Source organism: Dermacentor variabilis, chromosome 2 (assembly GCF_050947875.1).
Source record: "Dermacentor variabilis isolate Ectoservices chromosome 2, ASM5094787v1, whole genome shotgun sequence".
NCBI lineage: Eukaryota > Metazoa > Arthropoda > Arachnida > Ixodida > Ixodidae > Dermacentor > Dermacentor variabilis.
In genome coordinates, this window is record NC_134569.1 from 108437354 (window position 1) to 108463787 (window position 26434).

The following is a 26434-nucleotide window of genomic DNA, read 5'->3' on the forward strand; positions in this document are numbered from 1 at the left end:
CTGCTATGTACAGCTGTATTCTAGCTGTCCTGGAGATGCCTTGCATTGGAGGTACACTAAGGAGATGGACCAGCTATGTCAGACGGGTGCATTGCTCCTTACCATTTGTGCACCTCTTCAGCAAGAAATGATGAATTCTTAGCCGAAAGTTTGATGCCCCAACCACGATGTCACGGATATTACAATATCGGGTACTATTACGTCTCCGCCACCTATCTCTCACGTACGTTCTGGCATAGTAAACATTAGATAATTAAAAGATTGGCATATTAGCAATTAGGATAGTGCATACTGCAAGTTTTGCTTAACCTAATGTTTCTATCTAACATCCCTTCAGATTCGCCGCGGTGGCTTAGCGACTATGGTGTTGCACTGCGAAACGCAAGATTGCAGGAAGGAATTCCGGCCGCAGCGGCTACATTTCGATAGGGGCAAAATGCAAAAATGGCCATTGCCCGTTCATTGGGGGCACGTTAAAGATCCCCTGGTGGTCAAAATCCAGAGTCCTCCGCCACGGTGTGCCTCATAATCAAATTGTGGTTTTGGCACGTAAAACCCCAGAATTCACTAACATCCCTTCAGAAGTGGGCAGCGTGGCGCATGCATTAAATGGCATTCACTGTGCTGACACTTGCATTGTACGATACATTGTTTTCAAGGTTGATGACTAAACCATTGGCAGTATTGAGGCTTGCCATTGTAATCTCAACACTCTGCTGCCATTTCCTTCCACGACACAATAACATTATGTCCCATTAATTACAAATTTGTAAAAAAAAAAACTGCGTCATCAGATGACAGCACTTGGCATTCTTCAAGGAACTTCGTAAGTGGGTTACCACAATCAGCTTGGATTTTTCACAGCGTGTATAAAGTGGTGCAGGAAACCTATTTCTAAAATCCTCTTGATCACCAAAAATTACTTTACAAGTGTGCCATAGCAAGTGAAAGTGTCATCAGAGAGGGAATTATTGTTCTGAAAAATGTTGCTAATTTCCACATTTTTCTGGGTCGTTGCACTGGTGAAGTATAAGAAACATTTATCGTCTACAGTGCTCTCTTGTCATTTGGCAAGTCATTCTTGCCATTTCAGCAAGCATGGTGTACCTTTATTGGCACTTGTTTCTAAACCAATTTCAAGCACACACCTGGCAATATTAATTTAGAATTTCTGATTGACCTACAGCTTGACTTTATCGTTGGCTATGGCAGCTGGTCTGTCATCTTAGCCTCTCACCTGAGTGCCTTGTATACATTTCCAACTCTATTTGCCTGAAACAAGTTTTAGCAAATCGTATGACATCCAGCCTTGTTGCCTACTTAGCAGCTAAACCTCATTTGTTCATTATCCTAATGAGTGAGCCTGCATGTTGGTCATATGACATTTGTTGCCATTAATTAGCTACATCTCATTTATTATTTTTAATGAGTGACCTTGCAAGCTTGGGTTCTTTTGCGCAATTCTTATCTCAATAATGATGCCTGTGGCTTATGTGAAATCAAGTCGATCTCTAAATCAGAAAAGGCATGTGAAGAGCAAAAGCCTTGCTATAAAGCTTTAAAATGTCCTGTTCTAAGGGGCCACAGCTTGGCATGTAGGCAAAGGCAAATTACAGAATGATGGTGAAGTATGGTAATGTGTAACAAACGCTGTTGTTGAAGGTACGTTACAAAGTTAAAAATTGCAATACAGCATGCAAATCTTCATGACATACTCTTGTGTTCAGAGGAAAGGTGAATATCAAATTAAGAGGTGCATTATCCAGAAGGTTGACACTGAACAAGTTGCAGATAGTTTAACAATTCTCACTATAGGTGATCATGCTCTGCTGGTAATGTAGCATGAAAAACTAACCAACAAATAATTCTTGGGTTTTGCATACCAGAGCCATATGGTGAGTAGGCACGTCAGATTAGTTTTGACTAGCTGGGGTTCTTTAACATGCCCCCTGTGCATGGTACGCAGGCATTTTTACAGTTTGCCCCAATTGAAATGCGGTATTTGATCCAGCCTCAGTTGCTCTATAGTACATCGCCAACTACAGTGGGTTCTGGTGAATAAGGCAAAACAACTGTATACGCTTTTGTTGCTTGGACAAAACAAACTATGCAACCACTACGCAAATGGTCGGGCACTATGTAAATGGTAAAAGGCTCCAAGCTAGCCTGTCTTGTGGTCTGGTAATGCAAGAGATAGACTGGCATGCAAGTGTGGACGCTTGGGTAGATTTCTACCCTGTTCCTTATTTCCTCAGGTGTATGCATGCTGTGAACACCATCAAGAAGTGAGACGTACAAGCCCCGCTCTTTCACTTTTGTATCTTCACGGTATGAATAGACTGCCCTCACTGAAAGCTGCACACTTTTCTGCAAATCTGGTCGAAGTGCATGCTGTGATGTCATGGTGACGGTGGGAAATGGGGGAAGGGAGCGTGGTACCACCTAGACATTTAGCCCTCTCCACTCTATCGGTTTCCAGCGTGGGTGTCGTCGTGCTATCGTGTGCTGGCATGGTAAACTGGAAGAAAAGGAACCACCAGAAGGGTTCAGGCATTTGATTCACTACCAAAAAAGTTGGTCTAATTGTAGCTGCTGTATATGATTATTAGATAGTTTGCAGCACTGATCTAAGGGACCAAGCATGTTAGATGCCAGGGTTTCTTTTGTTAACAAATTCATTTCCTGATGCCAATTTATTTGTGAAATGCAATTGCGGCTTGTTTTCTCGTATCCTTAGAACAAAAACCAAAAGCATTACAGCAAGGAGCATGGCAAAGCAGATTCTACATAACATCGTGTTTGCTACACATATATGAAATGGAACATCACATATACAAGAGAAGCTAACAAATGTTTCACATTCAGAAGTTTCTGTTTTGCAAAATGTCTTGCAGCACGAAGGCATTGCAGCAGTGGAGTTGTGCAGTTGAATACATGGAAAAAATCCATCTACGACCACTACACAAGGGAACAGAGTGAACAGCTTTTCTCAAACGGTTAAAGTGAAAATACAGGAACAACAGTCGTATCACTTTTACAAATCATTAATAATACTGGGGAATTATGCACTATTTGTAGACACTACGTGTGAAAGCAAGACACTTCATGCTGATGCTGTTGTGCAGCATTGCAGTGAGTTGCAAGTTGTTGGCCCTTCATTTCACAGGAAAAGGTCAAATAGAATATAGTTTGGCTAGTGTGTATAGATGCTGCACCTAAGACTTGAATGGTGTGGCATTCACCCTTAGTATACTAAAAGAGCTGCTTCAAGGTGCAACACTTTTGAATATGGTTAGCTTCAAATGGCAAGTGAATCCTAGACCTAGCAACCTGTGTGTTGAAAGGAGTCCAGCTTCATTAGCAGATGTAAGTGTGCATGCGACATCATTGCTTGTGCTTGCGATCATTTATGTCCCATAGTACCTTTAAAAGGGAACTTGTATTCTGGTATGTGATATATGACTAATGGAAATGTACATATTAATTAGAACATCACTTTGTTGTGCATGCTTAGTAGCACTCATGTTTGAGAGTGTGTCACATAGTTCAAGTTAAAACAAAGAAACTGAGGATCATGTAGCAATTGGGGAGGGGGAGGGGCAACAGAAATGAAGCATTATTTTTTATATTAATCTACAATGTGCAAGCCTCAAATGCAAGACTGCTAGACATTGAGATAAATAGTGTATGTCTAAAGATAAAATTTGCTTCATTTTAAAAACTTGTTTAAATGTAAAATTATTGTGAAGTATTATTATTTTTTCCAAGACTGTATGTAGATTTGTAGCGCAGTTTCTATAGTCTATGCATGCTGTTGTGCATGAGTATGCAAGCCTATATAGTAAGCCATGTGCAAAGGTGACTGCATCTGGGGCACCTGGTAAATGTTGCAGCGCTGTGGCTGTTGCGGATGGTGATGATGAGGCTAAAGCATTGTGTGAATAATTAAGTCACGTTCACTATTTAATACCAGTGTCGCACGGCCACTTTCTATCGCGTTCGTGCCCAATAAGGATCAAAATCCTGTACCGCGATTGGCTCCCTCGCGCAGCTCGCGCAAAGGAACCAATCGCGACAGAGAAATTCGGTCCGGATCAGGCTTGATAGCGATCAAAAGTGATCAGAAGTGCGCCGTGTGACACCCGGAGTGAGTGAGTGAGTGAGTGAGTGAATAAACTTTTATTTGGTCCAGCAAAGCGCGATAAAACGCGCACCCGGCTAATCCCACGACGGGACTGACCCCGGCCCGATCGCGGGCGCGCTGGACGGCCAGGATTTGATCCTCAAAGACCGGACTTCGCAGGAGCGCGTCCCACTCTTCCTTGGTGAACTTCGGGCCCAGCGACGCGCACTCCCAGAGCATATGAGGCAACGTAGCTACCTCGCCACAGGCCACGCAAGAACAATTTGGATAAATCTCTGGATATATGCTATTAAGGGACGCCGGATTTGGGTACGAGTTCGTTTGCAGAAGTCTTAGTGTGACCGCCTGCGGCCTGCTTAGCTTGGAGTGAGGCGGGGGGAAAACCCTTCTCTCTAAGTAAAAGAATTTCGTGATTTCGTTGTGTGTGAGAGGAGCGTCTCTGTGTCCGGGGAGAGAGTCGCCCGATCCGAGGGCAGCGCGGTCGGTAAAGCCACGCGCAGCCTCGTGGGCAGACTCGTTGAGGTTCAGAGGAACCCCCTCAATCGCCCCGACGTGTGCAGGGAACCAAAGGATCGAGTGCATGGAGGTGTTGCCCTGTTTGGCGCCTTTCAGAATTTGAACTACCTGCCGGGCTATCCGGCCTTTCTGGAATGCCCTGATGGCGGCTTTGGAATCGCTATACACCCTGAATCGCTATACACCCGGAAGCTCTTCGAACCTTGGGTAGTGAGCGCATTCATTTGATATGTGCCTCGGGAACCATGGCAAGATAACGCATGATCCGACAAGACGAAACATTAGATATAGCGCTTGCGACAGCGCTGCAGGTGAAGCAAAAGACTACACTGACAAAACTTTACTTGGAGTAATGCCATCAAACCCCTGTGAAGTGACCGCTTTTGCTACGACATGAGGAGGTCGTCGCCGTCGACGGACGGTGTCGGGCCATCGCAGTTTCTTGGACGCACCGACCGGCAATGCAAGCGTCACAAGCGGGAAACTAATACACAATATAAACGGGACCGCGGCATTTCAAGTCGATTCGGCACGGAATTCGTCTAAAGGGGTTGACGGCGATTTTTTGTGGCGACCCGCGTAAATTCGTATTATCTGATCTTTGACGTCACATATGTTTATTGCTATGGCCGTAATGCGGTAACGGCGTGCGCTTCGCATACGAGCAATTTAACGTGAACCTCTTGAACCTGTGGAAAACAAAAAGTGTTTCGCCTGTGTTTACACACACGGTTATTTTCTTGTGGGTAGTTGTACCTTTTGTACAAGGTAATGCCGCATTGCACTTGCACAAATTAGTTGCTCTAGTTATATTGCTCAGAGATCCTGGGAGCGCTGCCGTAGCATCTTTTGCACGTGATCATGTTTACATCTGGAGGCGTGTACAGCGCGTGTGATCTCGCAATCGTCATGTTGCAGTGCTTGCGTAGTAATGGCTTTTACAGTGTTAAAGAAAATAAGTGATCGTAGGGAACTGATACAAGGAACTGTGATAAGCCCATCGCCGAGCCTCGTGTCGTATTGTTATTTGAACGATTGCTATCTCAAAGTGGTAGACATTAAGACCGAGTTTGTCACAGCACAAGTTGACGGTGTACAAGAGTAAGCTGGAAAGGAAGCTGCAATTTCTATCGGAACTAGCTCGTGCCTGTCTTCGCGGGATATTTACCATATTGTTATTTCGATTTCAGCTTCATATGGAGAGAAGGAGTAAACGCAGATGAGCTTCTAGTCGTGTCAAACGACCGTGATCTATCGCTGTACTCGTCGCTTGTCACCGGGTCGGTTGTGAAAAAGCAGCTTAAATGGACTTCTCTACACGGTCAGTCTCCCAGCTGTCTTGTCTGTTCGAAGTAGAACATGTGTGATGTTCTTTTACTTTTGCAGAGCCTGAGGCAATCGAGTTGATTTACTGCCATGCCAGCACCTTCGTATTTCTTATCAACAAAACTCACCTTGCGAGCGCCGTCTTGATAAGTGATGTGCTGGAAACTGTATGGTGCCTGGAATATCCTTGCGATATACTCAAAGTGAGAGTTGTAGGATCAGACCTGCATGTGCTTACGTCACAGGGAAGTCTTTGTATCCTTTTCGTTGATAAATGGCCTGCACCGCGTCTGCACATTTGTAAACTGATGCATCCGAACATGTGTCGCCAATTTTTTTTTTTTACTCGCATTATCTTAATTGAATTCTTTTACAGGTGGATCACAACAGTTGATTTCATAACGCAGCCGCGCAACCACTTACAAAACATGAAATGGAAAAGCTGTGTATGACCGAGTTTCATTTTTAACCATGCAAGCTAACTGGTGTTGTTGACATACTCGCGCACGGCATCAACCTTGACGATTGTTTCAGTTTCGTACGATATTAAAGATGGCTCACAGTCTGCACACTGGGAGCTGCAGGAGGACCTCCTCGATCTCACGAAGAGCTCCGATTTCTGTGCCTTCCATCATTCAGAAACTGCCATTATTTGTGTTGGCCACACGAAATTGTACAGGGTGCGCTTGCGACATTCGCGTGACGAGAAGGATGCTCCTAACCGTGCGATCAAGTCTAGAGGCATCGTCACTGGCCTCGCGAAAGCAAGTCCCAGCCCCGCAGCAAGTGCTCACTGCCAGTTATTGCTTGATCTGTCAAGCCAAGATGCCAACCAGCATATCATGTGGACGCCGGATGACAGACACCTGATCTTGTGCTGCGGTATTCGAGGCCTGCAAAATATGGCGACTTTCGAATTGGATGCCAATGGGCTGTTCTCTTTGGTGCCCTGGTGAGATTTCGAGCTCCTTATATTTGCAGCTGTACTGTGGCAGCAAGCCAAGTTATCCCTTTTAGAAATGCTGATTCGAACTGGCTGTGTGATGGCCGATGGGCAGCTTTTATGCCCTCGTCTGGTAATTTTGTCTATGACTACAATTTAAAAACAACACTTGCTAGTCTTTCGGTTTGGGTGCATATGTGAGTTGTGATTTCTTGAACATGTTTTTGAAATCCAGATGGCTAAAACAATTCTGAGCTAAAGTGTCCCTCGTAGCATGATGTTGGTATTGAACACCAAACATTATAATTTTAAATTTGATTTCAGGAGGTTGCACATTATAGTTGCTTTTGTTATTTGCAGCCTGACCCTTTGCTGGCTTGATGCTCAGCTTGCATGACAAAAAAAATCTATAAGTCCAAAGCAGGGGCCAATCAGTCATGATCACAGTTTGATTTGCTTTACTGAGTGCAACTTCTTGTCGGAAAGCCTGCATTATTAACTTGCATGAGATCCAGTATACACATTCCACTCTCCAGAGTTTTCAGTTTTCTTCTGACCTCTGATGTGGCCAGTAACCTTAGTTAGTTGAGCATATACACAGTGTGTGTTAAAAAAAAATAAAAACAAAAATATGTACTGCATTGTCTACATTTTGACATGTTTCTTTTGCATAGCGAGAGTGGCCTCCCTGAAGGAGCATCATTTTCGGTTGTTTATGACACCAGAAGCACCATGGGGCATGCACCAGTGTTTCTCTTTCCTCATTTCACTGCAACACTGACATTTGGTGCTGCCACTCGAAGACTGCTTGCAGAGGTATGCCTCAGTATGCTTTCTCAGTGCTTCTCACTCTACTGCATGATGGCATTTCTGACAGATTTTAAAAAATATTTGAGCTCGCATTTACTACACCCTTCTTACATAAGTGCCATCCATTATTGGCCTTTGCTTTTATATTTCTTTTTGTCACAGTAATTGTTTCATTGTCAATCGGTGGATTCATATCATAAGCGGCAGGTACGTAAATGCTGCCCAACTAGGAAAAGTCTTACCATAAGTAAAGCTTGGTGCATATGGGTCTTAATCATTCAGCTGACTTACTTGTTTGATATACACATGCATGCATGTGTATACCACAAGCATATGAAGCAGCATTGTAATTGCTGTGGCTGCATATTATTACTCTATTTGTCCAGTAACCTAAAAGCTGGTGATTTTTCTTGTGAAATTTTCCAACAGTAAACAGAAGGCTGCGAGTGAGCAAGTCAATGAAAGTGGTGCAGGAATCTACTCACTAGTCAAGTTGCCGAAATTGCAGTTTCTGGCAAAAATTATCACTAATTTTTTTTTTACTCCTGCTGTCACCTGTTGTGAAGTTTCTTCAACTAGTTATGATGATGTCTGCCAACTGCAAATTTCATAGCAATGCTGGTGACATTTCCAAGCCCACAGTAAACTGGACTGGTATTGCCAGTAATGAGGAAGCGACTGCTTGGAATTGTGATTCATATTTATGGGGTTCCCACAGTGTGTTAAGCGGTGATATTTGTTACTCAAGTATTATTACGCAACAAAAAGAAGACACGGACCTAAGAGAAGAAGGCACACCAAGCGCAAACTTTCAACTAAGTTCTTCTCGTTTGTCCGTGTATTTTTTTGTTGCACAATAATACTTGAGTAATGGATTACCAACTTGCCTGGAATGCTGCTCTCGTTAAGTGATATTTGGCTTAGATAATCATGATTGAGCACCATTGTTCATGCAATGTATCCAAGCTTGCCTAAGGGCCCTGTCTAAGACACTGGTAGCTAGCTGTGCTAAAGTGAATTCAACACACAGTCGCAAAAGCCACTTTTGTGGTTGAGCTATTCTCTCCTTCCTACTTAGGTCATGGAGCAAACTGGAACCCAGGCAGCTGAGACCTTGTCCCAGTTAAATCAGTGGCAGGTGATGACTGTCGACCTTACTATGCTCCTCCGTGGTGTCCAAAATCGACAGCTTGACATGGTGGCTTTCTTTCTAAAAGCCAAAGAAGATGGTAAGTGATGGAGACTGAACATGTATTCATTTCACTGACGGATTTTATCACTGTTGTCTCCCCTGCTACACATGTGACACAGACTACTTGTATGTTGCCTGTACTGAGTGTGTGGTGTATGCAACTGCGTTGCAGTTATTTGTACTCGGTGACATACCAGCTATTTCTCAAATGGGGGTACAAGCTGCAAACGATCTCTCTCTCTCTCTCTCTCTCTCTCTCTCTCTCTCTCTCTCTCTCTCTCTCTCTCTATATATATATATATATATATATATATATATATATATATATATATATATATATATATATATATATATATATATATATATATATATATATATATATATATATATATATATATATATATACATATATATATATATATATATATATCATTTCTTTATTTCAATTAGTGATTTCCCCTGTGTTGTCCTTGGTGTCTTTGTTTGTTAGTTTCTTATGATATGATTAATACAAATCAGGCCCCTTGCTTAACTCTCTTTCTTCTCGTTCATTACATAACGAGGGTCTCGAATTCGGCAACATTGATGCTTCCAGGTAGCATGTGTGCGTTTATTATTTATTGTGCGTTTATTTTTTATTGACCGGTTGCCTTCACCCCCAAAAAAAGATAACATTCTCATGACACCTGCGGCAGAAAGGATGTTCCACATCCGGTGCCAAGGTTTGTGAGTGGTGGCGCTGGCTAACACTTCCAGGGTTAGTTCAAGTAGTAACACATAAATACCCCAGAAAGTGGATGGGAAGACTGCGCCACGGTAGCTGAATTGGTAGAGCATCGCACGCATAATGCGAAGACGTGGGATCGTTTCCCACCTGCGCCAAGTTGTTTTTTCACCCACTTTCAATTCCATTAATTTATAATTTCTTTATTTCAATTAATCTGTACAAGTAATTTCCCCTGTAATGTCCTTGGTGTCTGTTGGCTTCTTATGATATGATGTATATATGTCGCATACTTTTAAGAATCTCAGGACACCTAAGCACTTAAGAGTTGTGAATGCAAAAGCAATAATGTTTGATTGAACACAGCTGAGCGATCCTTTGAGTTTTGCACTGTGAGTAATGTTTTCGAGTTTTGCAGATCCATTGCTGTTGCACTACATCGGATCAATGCATTTGTACTTCCTGTTTCTGTGCTAAATGTTCACTACGTTCCTTAGGGCTCATCACCACCAGTCGGTGCCGCTCTGCTTTGCCTTTTTGAGCCAACAGATGCTTGCATATTGAGCCTCATATCGCTGTATATTGAAGATGTTCTGCGTCGCATCGCTGTATCTGCTTTGTTGAGGCGCACTGGTGACGTGGTGTCGCAGTGATGCCCTCTCCCCTCATGCAACACCTGGTGCGCTAACACAGCAGCAGGGGTTCTGATTCACCCACTTTGCTCCGTCAAGATGCACTCATGACGTGGCGTCGCAGCCAATGGGAACTTGGGTTTTGTTGCACTGCCACAGACAAAGCCGGCTTTTTTCGCTCAAAGGGCCATTTGATGTTCTCGCATCAAACATTGCCCATATATGTCTGGTAATCCGCACGCCATGCTTTGGAGCTCTTGGGAATTTTTAAAAAGCCAGTAATTCATCAACACATGTTACTTCCCCATAAGAGTTACCATAGTGTCTTCCATACCTTTCCCCTCTCCCTGACTCAATTTTCGCTAGATTTACTATCGGTTGAGCTCACAGCTCCCCCAGGGCAGTGGAATAAATTCTGCTTTGTTCATAAAATGCATTCTAAAGCTCCGGATTGCATGCATGCATAATTTACTGCAAATGTCATAATTAATCTACTGTCTTTGACGTCTACCTACGTATTTCCCATAACATGCCCTTTATTTTTTCTAATATAATCAATGTGTCTTGTTTAGTTCACCGAGAACACCGTTTAAACCAAGTAGAAGCCTCTGAGGACGCATGAAAATAGTGGGAAAAAAAAACGACTGCTCAGTAATTATTTGCAACACTTCTAACTAGACAAGGAATATAAAAAATTTTGTTGTGCATTGTACTTACTGTGAGTACCCTCCCCTTTCCACGAAATATAAAACTACGGCTTTGTTGAGACACTGGGAAGCATAGCTGATAGCGGCCATATCACAAGCTCTAACACTTCATTAAGGAATTTTTTTATGAAGGCTGTGTTTGATCCAACCACATTTAACTTCGCACTTAGAATTTCCGCAATGCACCACCAATTATCGCTAAATTTGGTCTTAATGGCTTATATATGTATGCCAGGGCAGCGCGCTCAATTCTTCTCCATTCTTTAGACATGCTCATAACGCTCTAGAGTGCTTGTATACGTAATTTATTGTGAAAGCTCTGATCACCCATCTAGTCAAACCCACTTATAACAATATTCCTGTGCCACGAAAATTCCATTGTTATAACCAATAATTGTTATAACTGGGTTGCACAAAAAAATCTAAATAGGGAGATGGCAGAACTGATGTGAGAAAACTATGATGGCGAACAGGTGGTCGCTAATACGGCTGCTGATTATGTTCACTTGTTTAACTGCTTCCTGGGCGCTCCAGTCACATTGTAATGAGCCATGGCTGTCAGCGTTAAAGAATGGCACTGCTATAACAACTGCAAAGAAGGGTCATGGGCAGCAAGCGATATAAGAGCTCCGCTGAGACATTGCTTTGGTGGTCCCAAAAGGGGCCTTTTAAAAAATGTGAGAAGGCTGCTGCAGCAGCCTGTTAGTAGCTTGAGAAATCCAGAAGAAGGTTCTTCACGAGAATGAAGCTCCGGAGGGGAGGGCCTGAATCATCTGCCGGGCCTCCTGTGAGGACAACGTTGAGGCAGCCTGCCTTACCACATCATCACTGCCATCGTCACTGTCACAATCCGATGCAAGCACGTTCACGATGATTGCCTCATCGGTTAGAAGCACTTAGTTTCGAAATCTATAGCTGTGCGCTTTCATTTCACCGGCAACATCATACATGGCCAATGATCAGTGGGTGGATCCGCCATCTTCCTTTTTGGCAGCAAGTCAAACGAGGGTGAGAAACCACATGGCCAGGAACGATTTTGATGCAACCAACTAAGTCGAATGCAAGTGATTAAAGCTGTTTTCAGAACTGTGCTGAATGAGGATCCAGCGAGCAATCTAGGAGCAGTGCAGTTGGTGTGGTCCATTCGTGTTTTGGAAGGTGGCGTGGTGTAGAGCTATGGGCGCGGCCCATTCGTGTTTTCAGTGGTGGAAGGGCGATGGGAGAGAGGTGCGCAGAGAAGGCTGGAAAATTAGAAATGAAGAGAAGGCCGGAAAGCGTGGTGGCTGTTGGGGCAGTGGGCTATTGTGCAGTGTCTCAAACTTCTCGTTTTCTTTTTTCTTTTCAAGGATTTCGCATTTCACTGCCTTTCGGCACAGGCACCCAACAGCCAGACTTCATTGTTATAACCGATAATGCGGCATCGGGACATTGTAGTAAGCGGGTTATTTCACCATGGAAAACATACAAATGTTGATGGTGCAGGAGCTTCTCATTGTTATAACCGATATATTGTTAAAACCAGTATCGTTATAAGTAGGTTCGACTGTATATTGATCTTACCTAGACATCAGCCATTACCTTGACCTTACAGTCACCAAACATAAAGAAGCTGCCTCCTTTAATTCAATGAAGACACCAAATGAACACAATATATCAAGCATGTGAAAGTAAAAAGAAATAAATTATGCTCCATGCCGAAAATGTTCAAACTACATGACACATTGCACTTAAAAATAAAAGGCACATTTAACTCATCCATTTGTAACATTGTCTGCATATTAGCCATACCGTTCCCCTAATTTCCCCCAGATTTAAACAAGATGCCCTGCTCAGCTCAACTAGGACAGAAGAAACAGACTGTGAATTTCATATACCGACCAAAAACACATGGAAAAACGACGGTTTAGTAATTATCTGCAACACTTGCATATAAAGTAGGAAAGTGAAAGTATCGCAACATATTGCACTTAAAATTGTCTCTTGCGGAGTTCTCCTCTCGTGCTCTTGGGACAAAGGAACGACAACACAGTAGTGCAAACAATCACAATGACATTTATTGCACCTTTCATAGATCAGTGCCTGCTAGCCGAATTGCTATCCCCAAAACATGCCGATGGGCGCGCGACAAATCTAGGAAGTCCGACTCACCGCGGCCTGATAACGAGCGAATATGTTCGCTCCATGCTGGATCCCAACCCTGGTCGTTCGCGCGTTCTAAGGAGGCCACGCGAGACGGTCTCGCAGAAGTATGGATCAGCGCACACGCGGCACGTCCGCGCTGCTAGCCGTTCCCGAACCAAAGAGAAAGCGTGTTCTCCCTTGCGCCCCCAAGTAACCCTGCCGTGAGGCAGCGTTAGCAGCGCAACACTCGCGCCATCTCTCGTACTGCGCTTCAAACACACCGACCGCCGCGGGCCCCAGGCCACGCGGCGAAGCCGCACTGCAGGAGACGGAAGCTATGCGGGAAAAACAACATATCAGGGGACGCGTGAGAGTCGCGCATCCCCACACCCCACGTTCACAGAATTTCAAGTATGTAGTTCATGCCGTTGTTTTAAGAGTCTGGGAAGCATTTCTATTAATGGCAGTATGACACCTTAGAACGCTTCAGTAAGTAGCAGCAGCAACCTGGTTATGCCCACTGCAGGGCAAAGGCCTCTCCCACACTTCTCCAACTACCCCGGTCATGTACTCATTGTGGCCATGTTGTCCCTGCAAACTTCTTAATGTCATCCGCCCACTTAACTTTCTGCTGCCCCCTGCTATGCTTCCCTTCCCTTGGAATCCAGTCCGTAACCCTTAATGACTATCGGTTATCTTCCCTCCTCATTAAATGTCCTGCCCATGCCCATTTCTTTTTCTTGATTTCAAATAAGATGTCATTAACCCGCGTTTGTTCCCTCACCCAATCTGCTCTTTTCTTATCCCTTAATGTTACACCTATCATTCTTTTTTCCATAGCTCGTTGCGTCGTCCTCAATTTAAGCAGAACCCTTTTCGTAAACTTTCTACAAAGGCTTTAACGAACCTACCCAGAAAAAACATTTATTGCTCGTCACTGAGAACATTGCTTCATACTTCGAATAAATATAAACACCGTGTCCTGTATAGGTTACCGAGGATACCAGGGGAAAACAACTAATGACATGTATAAAGGCTAAACCCCATGAGAGTGATTTTGTGCACAACGGCGACGAGTGACAGCTTCGAGCGACAAAACGGGCCGTTGCTTGAACAGGTCGCTCGGTCTTGTCGCTCGATCGCTCGGTTCTGCAAATCTAGAATGCGTCGCTCGTTGCCCGGAAGTGCCATGAGCGACTAGCTAATAGCGCGAAGCCGGAACTGGGTGTACATCACTCAAATACTGTTGATTGTCGCAGGGAACGAGCAAATGATTGAATTTTTATACGTGCAAGGATAAGAACCTACTGCAAGACCCTCATAAATATTTTATGCTCCATGTTACAGTAAAATACATCAACTTAAATGAGTGAAGCATGTGTCATGCTGGTTTTGACGCGTATATTGCTGCTCTCATACCGGCAACACCGGGGAGACATCGCTCAAGATCATCGCTCGCATGGGGTATGACTTGTAGGCAATGAGCGAACGCGACAGCCATCTCCATGGCATCGCTTGTCACTGTCGCGCGCAAGATCGCTTGCATGGGGTTTATACTTAACACATAAAGATACACACTTCAAATTTTCCATACATGTCATGAAAATGTGGCCCTTATTTCTTCAAAATATAAAATATATGCTTTTTTTGTTACAGCTAGGAAAGTAATAGGTTAACTCTTATTTAGAAACAGCCTGAAAATGAAATGAACAGGGTCAGGAGTGACACATGCCTTTAGAAAAAAAATCGATGTTGGTGTACTGTCGTTACAGAAATGGCTCTACATGTTCGACCAAGGTCATTTTCACTAACGTATCTATGATAAGTCATGATTACACAATGAAATTCGGCAGTTATACCTGTAAGAGACTTCATTAAATTTTTGATGGTGATGGTATACTGAGACTGCAATGCTACGTAGGCTATCTCTGGATGGAGATTCAATAGTTTCAGCATTTAATAATCCAACAATTTCCTGCCTGAAGGCACACCAATCGTTGGGCGCAACTGATTATAATACCTTTTAAAGGCCTTCCCATCGATTACAGGTTGAATATAACAAGCCGATTGTGTTTTCAAATGCAGATATAGTGGTCCCAAAAAACTGGCCATGATGCAAGTAGCACAAGCTAACATTTGTTAGGGCGAGAACTGCCTAGCACCCGGCCCATAGGTCGGTGGTATGCAAGAATACTCACTCACACTCACTTGCCATAATTTTTTCCAGGCCCCTCCATCACTCATGTTCATGCTAACCTCCACTCACACTCACAAGCACTCACTCACACTTGCACTCGCCTCCACTCACAATCACCTCCACTTGCAATCACCTCCACTTGCAACCACCTACACTCACACTCACTGGCACTCACTCGCGCTCACCTCTGCTCACGCTCACTGGCGCTGTCTCGCACTCACACTCACACCTTTGAAATGAGTGCGAGTGAGTGTGCCGACCTATGACCAGGCCTTCTCCACAACATGAGTGTGTATGGCGAACCCTGTGCGTCTTGATGAGGAACAAAAGACAATCCTCGCTGCCCAAGCAGGGGATACGTAGTAAAGAAAAGCATTACTTATGTGGCTTATACAGTGTATAAAACTACTAACCCCAGTTTGTATGGCTGTCTAATAATTTGCTATCGCAACGAATGCTTTGGCTTTTGAGCAAAACTAACTTTTTGTTTGACACAATGAAGGCGTTGCCACTCTCTCTTGTGCATTAATGAAAAGGACTTAGCATGACCAACAGTGGTCAAACAAAGCAGATCTCAAGCTGGTGACATCCCTTGTTCGACCACTGATGACCTGAACTTTACTGTGGTGAATGGTAACGCGAAATAAAGGAACATCACATACCAACTAGCCCAGTCCGCTACCCTCCTAGATGATCTGAAGTCTCCGTCTTTCTACGAACCTCCGTCTTGTTTGGAACACAAAGCACTTGTCACTTGAATAATAGTTTGAAGAACCATTAATGTTCTTATTTTCGGTCTGCTTGATTTTTTTCTCAAGCTCTGGCAGCACAGTTGACCAAGGAGCCTGAGCCACAGCAGAGCAGTGCTCAGTTACAATTGCTGTCCAGGGAAGCAGAGACATGGAGCAAAGTGTTGGAAGAGCTGACGGGAATCATCAAGCAAAATTCCGAGGACCTTTCATCGAAGCTGTTCTCACAGCAGCTGCTTCAGGTGACTGCATCTTACTTTGAGGCAAACATTTTGAAAGGAAGAATCTTGCGCCTCTGGTTGCGAAGGTATCAAATTCATCTTCACACATAGCTCACTGTGAAAAAACATGCCCAAGCAGTTGTCAACTTAGATGTGTAATATTAATTATTAAGCTTCAGAAGTATTCTATTGCAAGACAAAGTTTCATTTCTAATGTCATGTTAAAATGTAATGTTTTTGTTGGTCAAGGTAATTTTGTTCAAATATGTAAAAAGCCTTTGTATGATGAATGTTGCTGTGCACTTCGTCTTCCAAGCATGAAATTATTATTTGCTTTTCTCTTTTGTGTCAACTTGCTTGGGGCAATCACTATAGTGTGTAGGAATAAGGGGGGTGCCAACGGCGCTACACCTTCGCACACCGCGCAGTGCGGTTGGCGCACACCTGCCCCTCAATCGTGGTCCCAGTACAAGCTTAGGCAAACAATTTACGACATCCATATGTATAGTCGGAAAGCATTTATTACGATTGCAACTAACACTTCAAGCAGGCCAACTAGCTATAGTTTTTATCACTGAGGGATTCCTCAAAGAGAAGATGCCTTGTAAAGAGATGATTCCGACTTTACAGCTAGGGATATGGGTGTCCTCGGTGACTGTCACAGCATAAACATGGTTGACTAACCACATGTGGGAAAGCGGGAGCAGCGGCAGAGCCTCCCACGCTTGCTGCTTGCTGGTGACCAAAGAGGCTCGGGCAATGTCGGAAGGATCCCACGTGACACGACCGGTAGTGCTGATAATGTTTGCGATTCCCATGTGCAACCTACGTGAGGGTGCCCCCTCTCCCCAAGCTTTTTTGGTGCACCTGCCTGACGCTTGCTGCATGAGAGACTGCCTTGCGACATGGATTCATACAAGTGTTTAGAGTTATCGTGAAGAACTCTTAACTCTTCCACTGCTAAGTAGGTTAGTAAGTAGATACAGTCGAACCCGACTATATCGAACCCGTTTACATCGAATTATTCTATATATAGAAAAATTTATGGTCATGGTATAGTTACAATGAGTATATATAGCAAAAATTATGCTTACATTGAAGAAAATTAGAAGCGACTCCCGATGTATCGAACGTCAAGTGGCGGAAAAGTGCCCCCAGAAGTTGGCTTTCCCTTGTGGTAGCGGGGGAAACCTGGTGGCGTGGCTCCATCTAACTGCTCTCTCTACCGTGGCCGCGCTGCCTCGGGCTGCTTGGGTGAGCTGTCGACACCCTCCTGCAAAAAATGATCCTGGGCCGCCCAAAGCGCTTGCTCAGACAGCTAATTAGAGGCGCTTGTGCTCTCGTCATGCAAGATGGCGAAAGTGCAAGTTGTCTCACTACTTTTCTGGTTCATTGTGTTTGCGCCTTGCGGGCCTTCTGCAGTGTTGCCGTGACGAAGCGGCAGAATTCGCCTTTCGTCGTGAAGCTCGAAATCATAAATCGGGTTGAACGCGATGAGAAGTCGGATGTCCCTGCAGCGTGCAAGATTCTGAGGAGCATTCTCGGCGCGATTAGGGCTAAAGTGGCCAAACTCGTGACCCAGTGCCCGTGGTGCCCCACGTGTATGCACGGCTGTACAAGTGGTTCTTCATATGTGCCGGTTTCCGCGTGCTCGGTGATGACTGTAAATTCTGATGAATGCGACGAAGCCATTGCCGGTGTTGTCGAAGTTTGGAGTGAGTTGTCAGAATTTTCAAAAGCTGTTAATGGATCAACGGTGGACAAGTTTGTGAGTGCAGATGATGGTGTCGCGACTACGAGAGAGCCCAAAAATGAAGACTACATCGCCGACATCGTACCGAGCACAAATGAAAGTGGGCACAATGAGGAAAGCAACGACGGTCCTTTGCACGGATCCTCCGAAGTGCTTGTTGCAGTCGCACTAGTTCGGTGCTTCTGCACGAATGTGGAAGGTTGCGGCCTCAGCTGCTCCGACTACTTTTGACAATGTGGGGAAGTGCGTGTGTCGCAGGCAGCGAAATTGCCCAAGCAGAAAAAAAATGCAGGACTAATTTATGCGCAACTAAGCTAGTTTCATCAATGAAGTGAGTTTATAAACGGTATGTGCTTTTATGACATCCAATTATTTAGCAGGCTTATATCGAATTATGCTCTATATTGAACTGATAGGCGTTTCTTTGCGAGTTCGATATTACCGGGTTCGACTGTAGTACCTATGTAACTGTGAGAACTCTACTCATACATGTTGAAGTGAACACCATAGTTGAAGCAAAGATGGAATTATGTGGTTTTTGCCTTCTGTAAGAGATACAGTAAAACTTCATTAATTCGAACTCGGTTAATTCGGAATCCCACATAATTAGAAGGTTTTCTGCAGTCCCGTATTTTCCAATGTAAATTTGACAGGATAATTCGAACTGGCAGCCTAGGCCAACCCGGTTGATTCGAAGATTTGGGCTGCTTTGCGGCAATTCCTGATCCCCATTTCACCGCAAACCCGACGAGACGACGGATATTCAGAGCCGCGAGGCAATGCCACACAGCAATCAGAATTATTTATAGATGAATCGTCCGACCTGTAGTACTGCTAGCACAAAAATCAGTCCACAGTACGCCCTGCACACCGCCAAAACGTGCTCCTGGAGAGGAGAAGATGTGCTTCACTGCAATGCAGTGGGCATACCGGTTTTTGTTAGGTGCTCTCGTCCCCCACTCTGCACGCTCCTCGCAGTCACAGCGGTCACAGCGTCAGCGTGTGTCTCGTGCTGCTGCCACTGGCTGCTGTTCGCCCATTCTCTCTCCATGCCTGCACCGACGTGAGTGCGCGCAATGCCGGTCTGCACCGTTTCTTTGTGTGCGGTTGTTAGGGGTGTTGCAGCTAGCGTGGTGTTCTTTCTTTTTGGACTGTGCAGAAGTGCCAGTGAGTGAAGGTGTCAAATTATAAGACTTTAACACTGCAGCAGAAGTTCTGCTTGATCCAAGAAGCGGGTAAGAACACGTGTTCCAAGACCGAGTTGGCTGAAAGGCACAGCGTGCCCCTCTCGACGTTGTCCACAATATTGAAGAACAAGTCGAAGGTACTGGAGGCCTACAGCAAGGCATATTCTTCGAAGCAGTCGCGAGTACGAGCTCCCATGTACCAAGATGTGGAACAGCTTTACTTCGCTGGCTGCAGAAAGCAAATGCAGCCCACCTTCCCGTCAATGGAGCAATACTGTGGGAGAAGGCCAACGACTTCGCTCTACAACTTGGGCATGAAGAGTTCAAGTGTAGCAATGGATGGTTCAGCCGTTTTAAAGAGCGCAATAATTTGACCTTCGTAGCCGTCTGTGGCGAGAGCAGCAGCGCAAATGAGAGTGCCGTCGACGACTGGAAGAAACACGCGTTGGCTCTGTTTCTTAGCGAGTACAGTGCAGAGGATGGGTACAGCCTTGACGAGGCAGCCCCTTTTTTATAAGATGCTGCCCACAAAAACGTTCACAGCGAAGGACACTGCTGTCAAGGGTCGAAAGCAGGGCAAGGAAAGAATTCCCCTTCTGTTCGGCGTGAACATGTGCGGTAAACACAAGGTGCCGCTACTCATAGTTGGAAAGAGTGGGAAGCCTCGCTGCTTTAAAAATGCACGGCTGCCGCCAAGGGATGAGCTTATCTACCGGTACAACAGGAAAGCCTGGGTCACAGGCACAATATTTTAAGATTACGTTCGGCAGCTTGATTGCAAGTTTGCGGCCACAGGCAGGAATGTACTCTTCGTTGTTGATAATTGCCCGGCGCATGGTGATATCCCACACATGAAAGCTATAAGGATGGTATTTCTTCCTCCGAACACCATGTCGATCTCGCAGCCAATGGACCAAAGCGTCATTCACCACACAAAGAAGATTTACCGCCACCACCTGCTCAAGCGCATGCTCCTTTGCTACGACAACGGCAAGGAGTACTTCATTGACTTGCTTGGAGCCATATGTCTTATTGTGCATGCATGGAAGCAAGTGGAACCCACTTTGATCATGCAGTGTTTTGAACATGCTGGCTTCTTGAAGGAAAGCACCGTCAATGCTGATGCTGACTATTCATGTGCACTTGATGAAAAAGGAGCCGAGTACTGCGACCGCATCAATGCACTCTGCGCAGAGGATAGCGAATCCGGTGCAGTCGGCTTTGCCGAGTATCTTGTGGGGATGCGCGACTCTCACGTGTCCCCCGATATGTTGTTTTCCCGCATAGCTCCCATCTCCTGTAATCCGGCTTCGCCACGTGGCATGATGCCCGCGGCAGTCGGTCTGGTTGAAGCGCAGTACGAGAGATGGCGCGAGTGTTGCGCTGCTAACGCCACCTAACGGCGGGGCTACTTGGACGTGAAAAGGAGAAGGGTCTTCCTCTTTGGCTCCGGGTCGGCCAGTGGCGCGGACGTTCCGTGCGTGTGCCGATCCATGTTTCTGCGAGACCGCCTCGCGAGGCCTCATTCGAACGTGCCACCGTTTGCGTGACTGTACGTGCGAACGACTAGGCATTGGCGCCCAGCATGGGGTGAACATATTCGCTCGCTATCCGGTCGCGGGGAGTCGGACTTCCGCAATGTGTCGCACGCCCGTCGGCATGTTTTGTGGATAGCAACTTGGCTAGCAGGCATTGGTCTATGAAAGGTGTGATAAATGCCCTTGTGATTGTTTGCGCTACTGTGTTGTCGTTCCTTTGTCCCAAGAGCACGGGTGAGAACACCACAATCTGAACTTTGAAATTGATCAACAAACATGCTACTCAGACTTGGAAGTGAAGATACAGCTGATGCGACGATGTGCGATGACAGCGATGACAACGACACTAACGACCCTTTTCGAGCACTCGCTCTCGGGGAAGTTATTGGATCGCTGAACGTTATCTGCAATTTTGTTGAGTGCCATGGTGGAAATTCTCAAATGCTGCACATAATAGGCCAGCTAGAAAACATCACCCCTGGAGTCTCAAACTACAGGACGTGGCATACCAGCATCTCTGATTACTTTAAGTAATTGAAAGATCGTCAAATAAAGGTAGTGCATTCCTGCAGTGAAATTTTTTGCCTGGGTTGTATTTTTTTTGTGTGTTCGGTTATTTCGAAAACCCAATTCGAATTTTGCAGTCCCGATGACTTGAATTAACGAGGTTTTACTGTATAGCAATTATTTCAGTTGTTGCCGATAGAACCGTTTTTCAATAATGTTATAACTCTTTCTCATAAGGTGCCGCATTGAAGGGTACCTTGTTGTTCATCTGTAGTTTGAGTACAAAATTATAACATTTAGTCAGCCTTGTCCTGGTGCTACACTGCTATAACCATTTTAAGCATGAAATTCTTATAGCTGCCTTTCTTAATCTTAGACATGCTCTCAAAGACTTTCATGGCCTATTATCGTTTTTGTAAGATCTAGCTTGTATTTTGTAGGGTGTCGCCAAGCTCAGTTTATCACCAGTGGTTGGCTAACAAAACAAAGAAAAGGACATTCTACGGCAGTGGTTTAACTAAGGATCGAACCCAGGACCTCTTGATTCAGAGCATGGCATTCTGCCAACTAGGCTGGGAACTCGCTAGTGCCAGCACATAATATACAGATGAACTGCTGTATCTGGCTGTGATTAATTGACCTAGGTAAACATACTCCTTCACAGACTCTCGTGGCCGACTAGCGATCCTGAACTCTTGTTCCTTTGCCCCGCTATTTATCATTATCTTTGTCTTCTGCATATTAATCTTCAACCCGGCTCTTACACTCTCTCTGTTAAGGTCCTCAATCATTTGTTGTAACTCATTTGCACTGTTGCTGAATAGAACAATGTCATCGGCAAACCGAGGGTTGCTGAGATATTCGACGTTGATCCTTACTCCTAAGCCTTCCCAGTTTAATAGCTTAATAGCTTAAATACTTCTTCTAAGCACGCAGTGAATAGCATTGGAGAGATTGTGTATCCCTGTCTGACCCCTTTCTTTATAGGTATCTTCCTGCTTTTCTTGTGTAGAATTAAGGTAGCTGTAGAACCTCTGTAGATATTTTCCAAGGTATTTACGTAAGTGTTCTGTACTCCTTGATTATGTAATGCCTCTATGACTGCTGGTATCTCTATTGAATCAAATGCCTCTTCGTAATCTATGAAAGCCGCATAGAGAGGATTATTGTGCTCTGTGGATTTCTCGATAACCTGATTATGATCCTGATGTGATCCATTGTAGAGTATCCCTTCCTGAAGCCAGCCTGTTCCTCCAGTGTCACCCTTACTCTATTGGAGATTTTTTTCGTAAATATTTTATATAATAATAGGAGTAAACTAATGGGCCTATAATTTTTCAATTCTTTAATGTCTCCCTGTTTGTGGATTAGTATAATGTTTGCATTCTTCAAGTTTTCTGGGACCCTTGGAGTCGATAGACAATTCGTATAAAGAGGGGCCGGTTTTCCAAGCATTTGTGCTTGTAGTTAAATTTTTGTAGTGTAACACCTGTTCAAAGAAAATTATTTTTTCGGAGGTGGTGGCTATTAGATGGCAATACATTTTATATATCTCATAATTTTTGTTACATATTTTTCCTAAGATATACAAGCATGTCATTGCAAACATTGTTCAATGTTATCCCACAATCTTGATTCTGGCAATTTATATCTTATTTATGACATATATCTTTTAAAACTTTTATGTGAGAAAAGTGCATACATTCTGCTTTTTATTTATGTATTACATAAAATATTCAGTGCAGTAGTTCCTTCAGAGAAAAAGATCTTGCAGAACCTACAAAAGACACCTATTTTCCCCATGGTAGGGAAACAGTCAATGTGTCTCTGAAAATAGCAGTTATGAGGAATCATTGAAGATGACATTCCAAGGAGGAAGATGTTTCATTAGACAAAAGTGCACTTCAGTGCATGAGTTCCTGGTCATGTGTGAGGAAAATAAGAGGGTGCATGGATGCTGGTTGCTTGGGTGGTTGGTTACACTAGCTGTCTTTGTGTGTAGTGCAATTGACACTGCCGCTTGGATGCCACACCATAGGCCAGAGCAGCCTTATTGTATGCCTTACGTGTGTATGTCATTGTCACTTGTGTCATACTTTGTTCTTACCGACTGCCTCCCACTGACAGCATGGTGAACCTAATGCTCTGGTAGTTGTTGTCTGTCAAGCCTTCATTCAGTGCATATGCCAATAAAGCAAGCTCACATTGTGAGCATGAGTTTTCACCATAGCTGGCTTGTGTTTAATACCGAATGCTGATAGACTTTCCTACATGATAGACTGCAGTGGATATTGCATGACCTGCTCTGTGTTTTTCATTGGCTGTGCCAGCTGTTCCCTGTATTGTCACGTCATGCTGTGTTGTGAATATAAAGCATTTCTTCATCTTATGGCAAGCTAAATACTTCAAGCAGTTAACTTATAGATTGGTCAGCAGAATGCCATGCTCAGAATTTAGAGGTCCTGGATTCGCTTCTCATATCACACATCTGAGAATTGTGCCCACTCACCAATGTCAGACATAGCAAGAAAGATGGTGAGGTAAGCATTCTGTCACTAGTGAGAAAGATGCCAGTGAGTAACATTCGACATGCGTTTGCTCTGTAGTATAATAATTCATTTCATTCTTGCGCCTGCTTCTGGATCAGATATAGACAGTTATCTTGTACTGCAATATGGCGCTCCGAGGATATTGTTAACTTCTGATGTTGCTCCACATTTTCAGCTTCTACTGTCCAGCCTTGTCCACCTGCTCACAATGCTGCATCCACGAGACATCGATGACAGTTGGATTGAAAGGGCAGAGCTTCGCAGAAGCATCGGCAAGACTCTTGCTGCTTACCTGAGCCAGCTTCGAAGCCATGTTCACAGTAATGTGAATGAACACCTTGTGGAACCCAAAGTTGTCACAGATGACTCAACAGTAGAGTGGGACAGACTCAGTGACCAGGTGCTGCTCCTTCCTAAATTTTTGTAGTAAATAGGATCTTCAAAGGATGCCTGTAATGTAAGCCTGTAATTTGTAACTCATTGATGCAGTAGCTCAAAGATGTGGTAGCAAGAAAAAAATAACAGTGCATACACATTCTAAGTGGTTCTCTTATTCCCTTTCTGTCTAATTTCTCCTCTTACTTTGCTAGAGCTCTGCAAACTTCCCTAGCTTCCTACATTTGTGAATTACTAAGCAAGTGTAAGGTAACAGCTCCTATTCAGTATTTGTGTCGGCATCTTCATGTGCCTTCTTTCTTAGAAAGAAGATCTAGGTTTAAAAAAGACAGCATGCTAATTGCTTTGAAAGCATCTTTGCTTTCTCACATATTTTGGTGGTGCAGAACAGTAGGGCAACGAAACGGACAGACAGGTGTGTAGATTTATTTCTGTTTTTTTTTGCATGTTCAGCATCGTCAAACTACGTGGCAGACGAATTCTCCTAATTTTCAGTCTCGTGAAGTCTCATCACCCATACGAGCTCATTCCTATAGAGAGATACCACAGAGTGAAGCCATAATGTCGTCCTTATTAGCAGGAGGCTTGAGAGGTTTCCTTATTTTCATGCCTACTAGCTTGCACTTTTAAACCACTTTTTATCGAAGTGGAGAAAGGCATTTGAAGTGAAAATAGGCTATTTCAGAAATATGTTGCCGCAAAGAGTACTTCAATGCATTCTGCAGAAGCGGAGTTATTGGCAATCAAATACGGCCTCTGCTGTGCTCCCATTCCTTCTTCAATGCCTTGCATTGCGAATGCTACGGCGAAGTGAGGCATGCCCACAACACTCCACCTTCTAAATGTCACTGTCGGGCACAGTTCAAATTTCATTTTGGATATTAACTAACGTAAATACCATGACTTCACATATTGGTGCCTGTGACGTGCTAAATATAAGTCAAACATGGTTGTCCTCAGCGAGCCTCAGTGCACTTACCCTGTGGACTTGTGGCTGCGGTATCTACGCTACGCAGCCAACCGCAGCTACCAAAAGCAGCCGCGTATGGGAACCCATTTTATTACAAAATAAAGCGTCCAGAAAAGAAGGTACTTTTTAAACTCGTGACAAATCGTGACATATTCCCGGTGACAAATCGGCAATATTGAAAAAAGGTTTTAAACTTAAAGGCTCGAAATTTGCCATTGGGGAAGATTTTTCTCCTAAAATTCGAGACATTAAAAAGAAACTGTGGTGCAGTGCCAAAGAAAATCACGACAAACACAACAAAGTCTCACTCGCCTTCGACAAACTGTACATTAACAGTCGCGCCTTTGTTTAAGACGATGAAACCAATGACAAAGTACCCCTAAAAAAACGAAAGAAAGCGGAATCAAGCAAAATAAACGGTCCGCCAATGACGCGGGGAAGAGCTTGATAAAACAACTAACCATCATAAATGTAAATGCAAGAAGACTACTAAACAAAATAGAATCTTTCGAAAACCTGTTAACTCTACGTGAACCTGATATAGTCGCCGTCTTGGAAACGTGGATTTCGCTGGATGTTTCTTGCCATGAAATCATGCCACCGAACTATTCAGTCATTCGCAAAGATCGGGGTTCCCGTGGCGGTGGCATGGCTCTTATGATAAAGAAGAACCTTCCATTTCCTTTACTGCCAGATGTGTCAGGTGCTGAAAGCATGTTTTGCAGGCTTCTTTGTAACAATACTACTATTTGTGGGGTAGCTTCTATAGAAGCCCCTCTTCAGGTGATGAGAGCATTTCTGCCATTCGTGAGTTTCTACACCGACATGTTAACAACTCTAGAATTATCCTTATGGGAGACTTTAACCGTCTGGACGTGGACTAGGTGGGGACTGGGGACATGCATCGCACATCATCTTCTTCAGCAATTCTGTTTGACCTAATGTTATCCTTTAATCTTCACCAAATAATCCTAGAACCAATGCATAGGCAAAGCAAGGGTCAGCAGCAATATCCTTGACCTTGTACTAATCAGTGATCATTTTTCAGGTCACCAAGCACAGACAGAAGTTATAGAAGGCATTTCAGATCACAACATACCGCTATGCTTGTTGCCTCTAGACTGCTCGGTAAAAACGCGTTGTAGTACATATACAGTATCCAACTTCGAGGAGGCACATGACATCAGCATACTAACCCATCTTGAGCATGAATTTCAAGCATTTACTGAAATAACCTCCAACCCGTCAATCG

General features: G+C 44.2%; 2 protein-coding genes across 3 annotated transcripts in view; both read left to right on the forward strand.

Moving 5' to 3' along the window:
* LOC142572491 (ovostatin-like) overlaps window positions 1-26434 on the forward strand; it is a 289668-nt gene that overhangs the window by 196748 nt on the left and 66486 nt on the right. The gene's annotated exons all lie outside the window — the stretch shown is intronic.
* Window positions 5490-26434, forward strand: part of LOC142572490 (spatacsin) — a 103850-nt gene continuing 82905 nt past the window's right edge. Inside the window, exons 1-8 of one of the 2 annotated variants that reach the window (XM_075681646.1) lie at window positions 5490-5761; window positions 5851-5981; window positions 6047-6241; window positions 6521-6938; window positions 7604-7745; window positions 8818-8968; window positions 16131-16303; window positions 23992-24216. In XM_075681646.1, coding sequence (XP_075537761.1) covers window positions 5592-5761; window positions 5851-5981; window positions 6047-6241; window positions 6521-6938; window positions 7604-7745; window positions 8818-8968; window positions 16131-16303; window positions 23992-24216 — 1605 coding nt within the window. In that variant the 5' untranslated portion in view covers window positions 5490-5591. The remainder of the gene's footprint in view (window positions 5762-5850; window positions 5982-6046; window positions 6242-6520; window positions 6939-7603; window positions 7746-8817; window positions 8969-16130; window positions 16304-23991; window positions 24217-26434) is intronic. The other variant, XM_075681645.1, reaches the window with a different exon arrangement.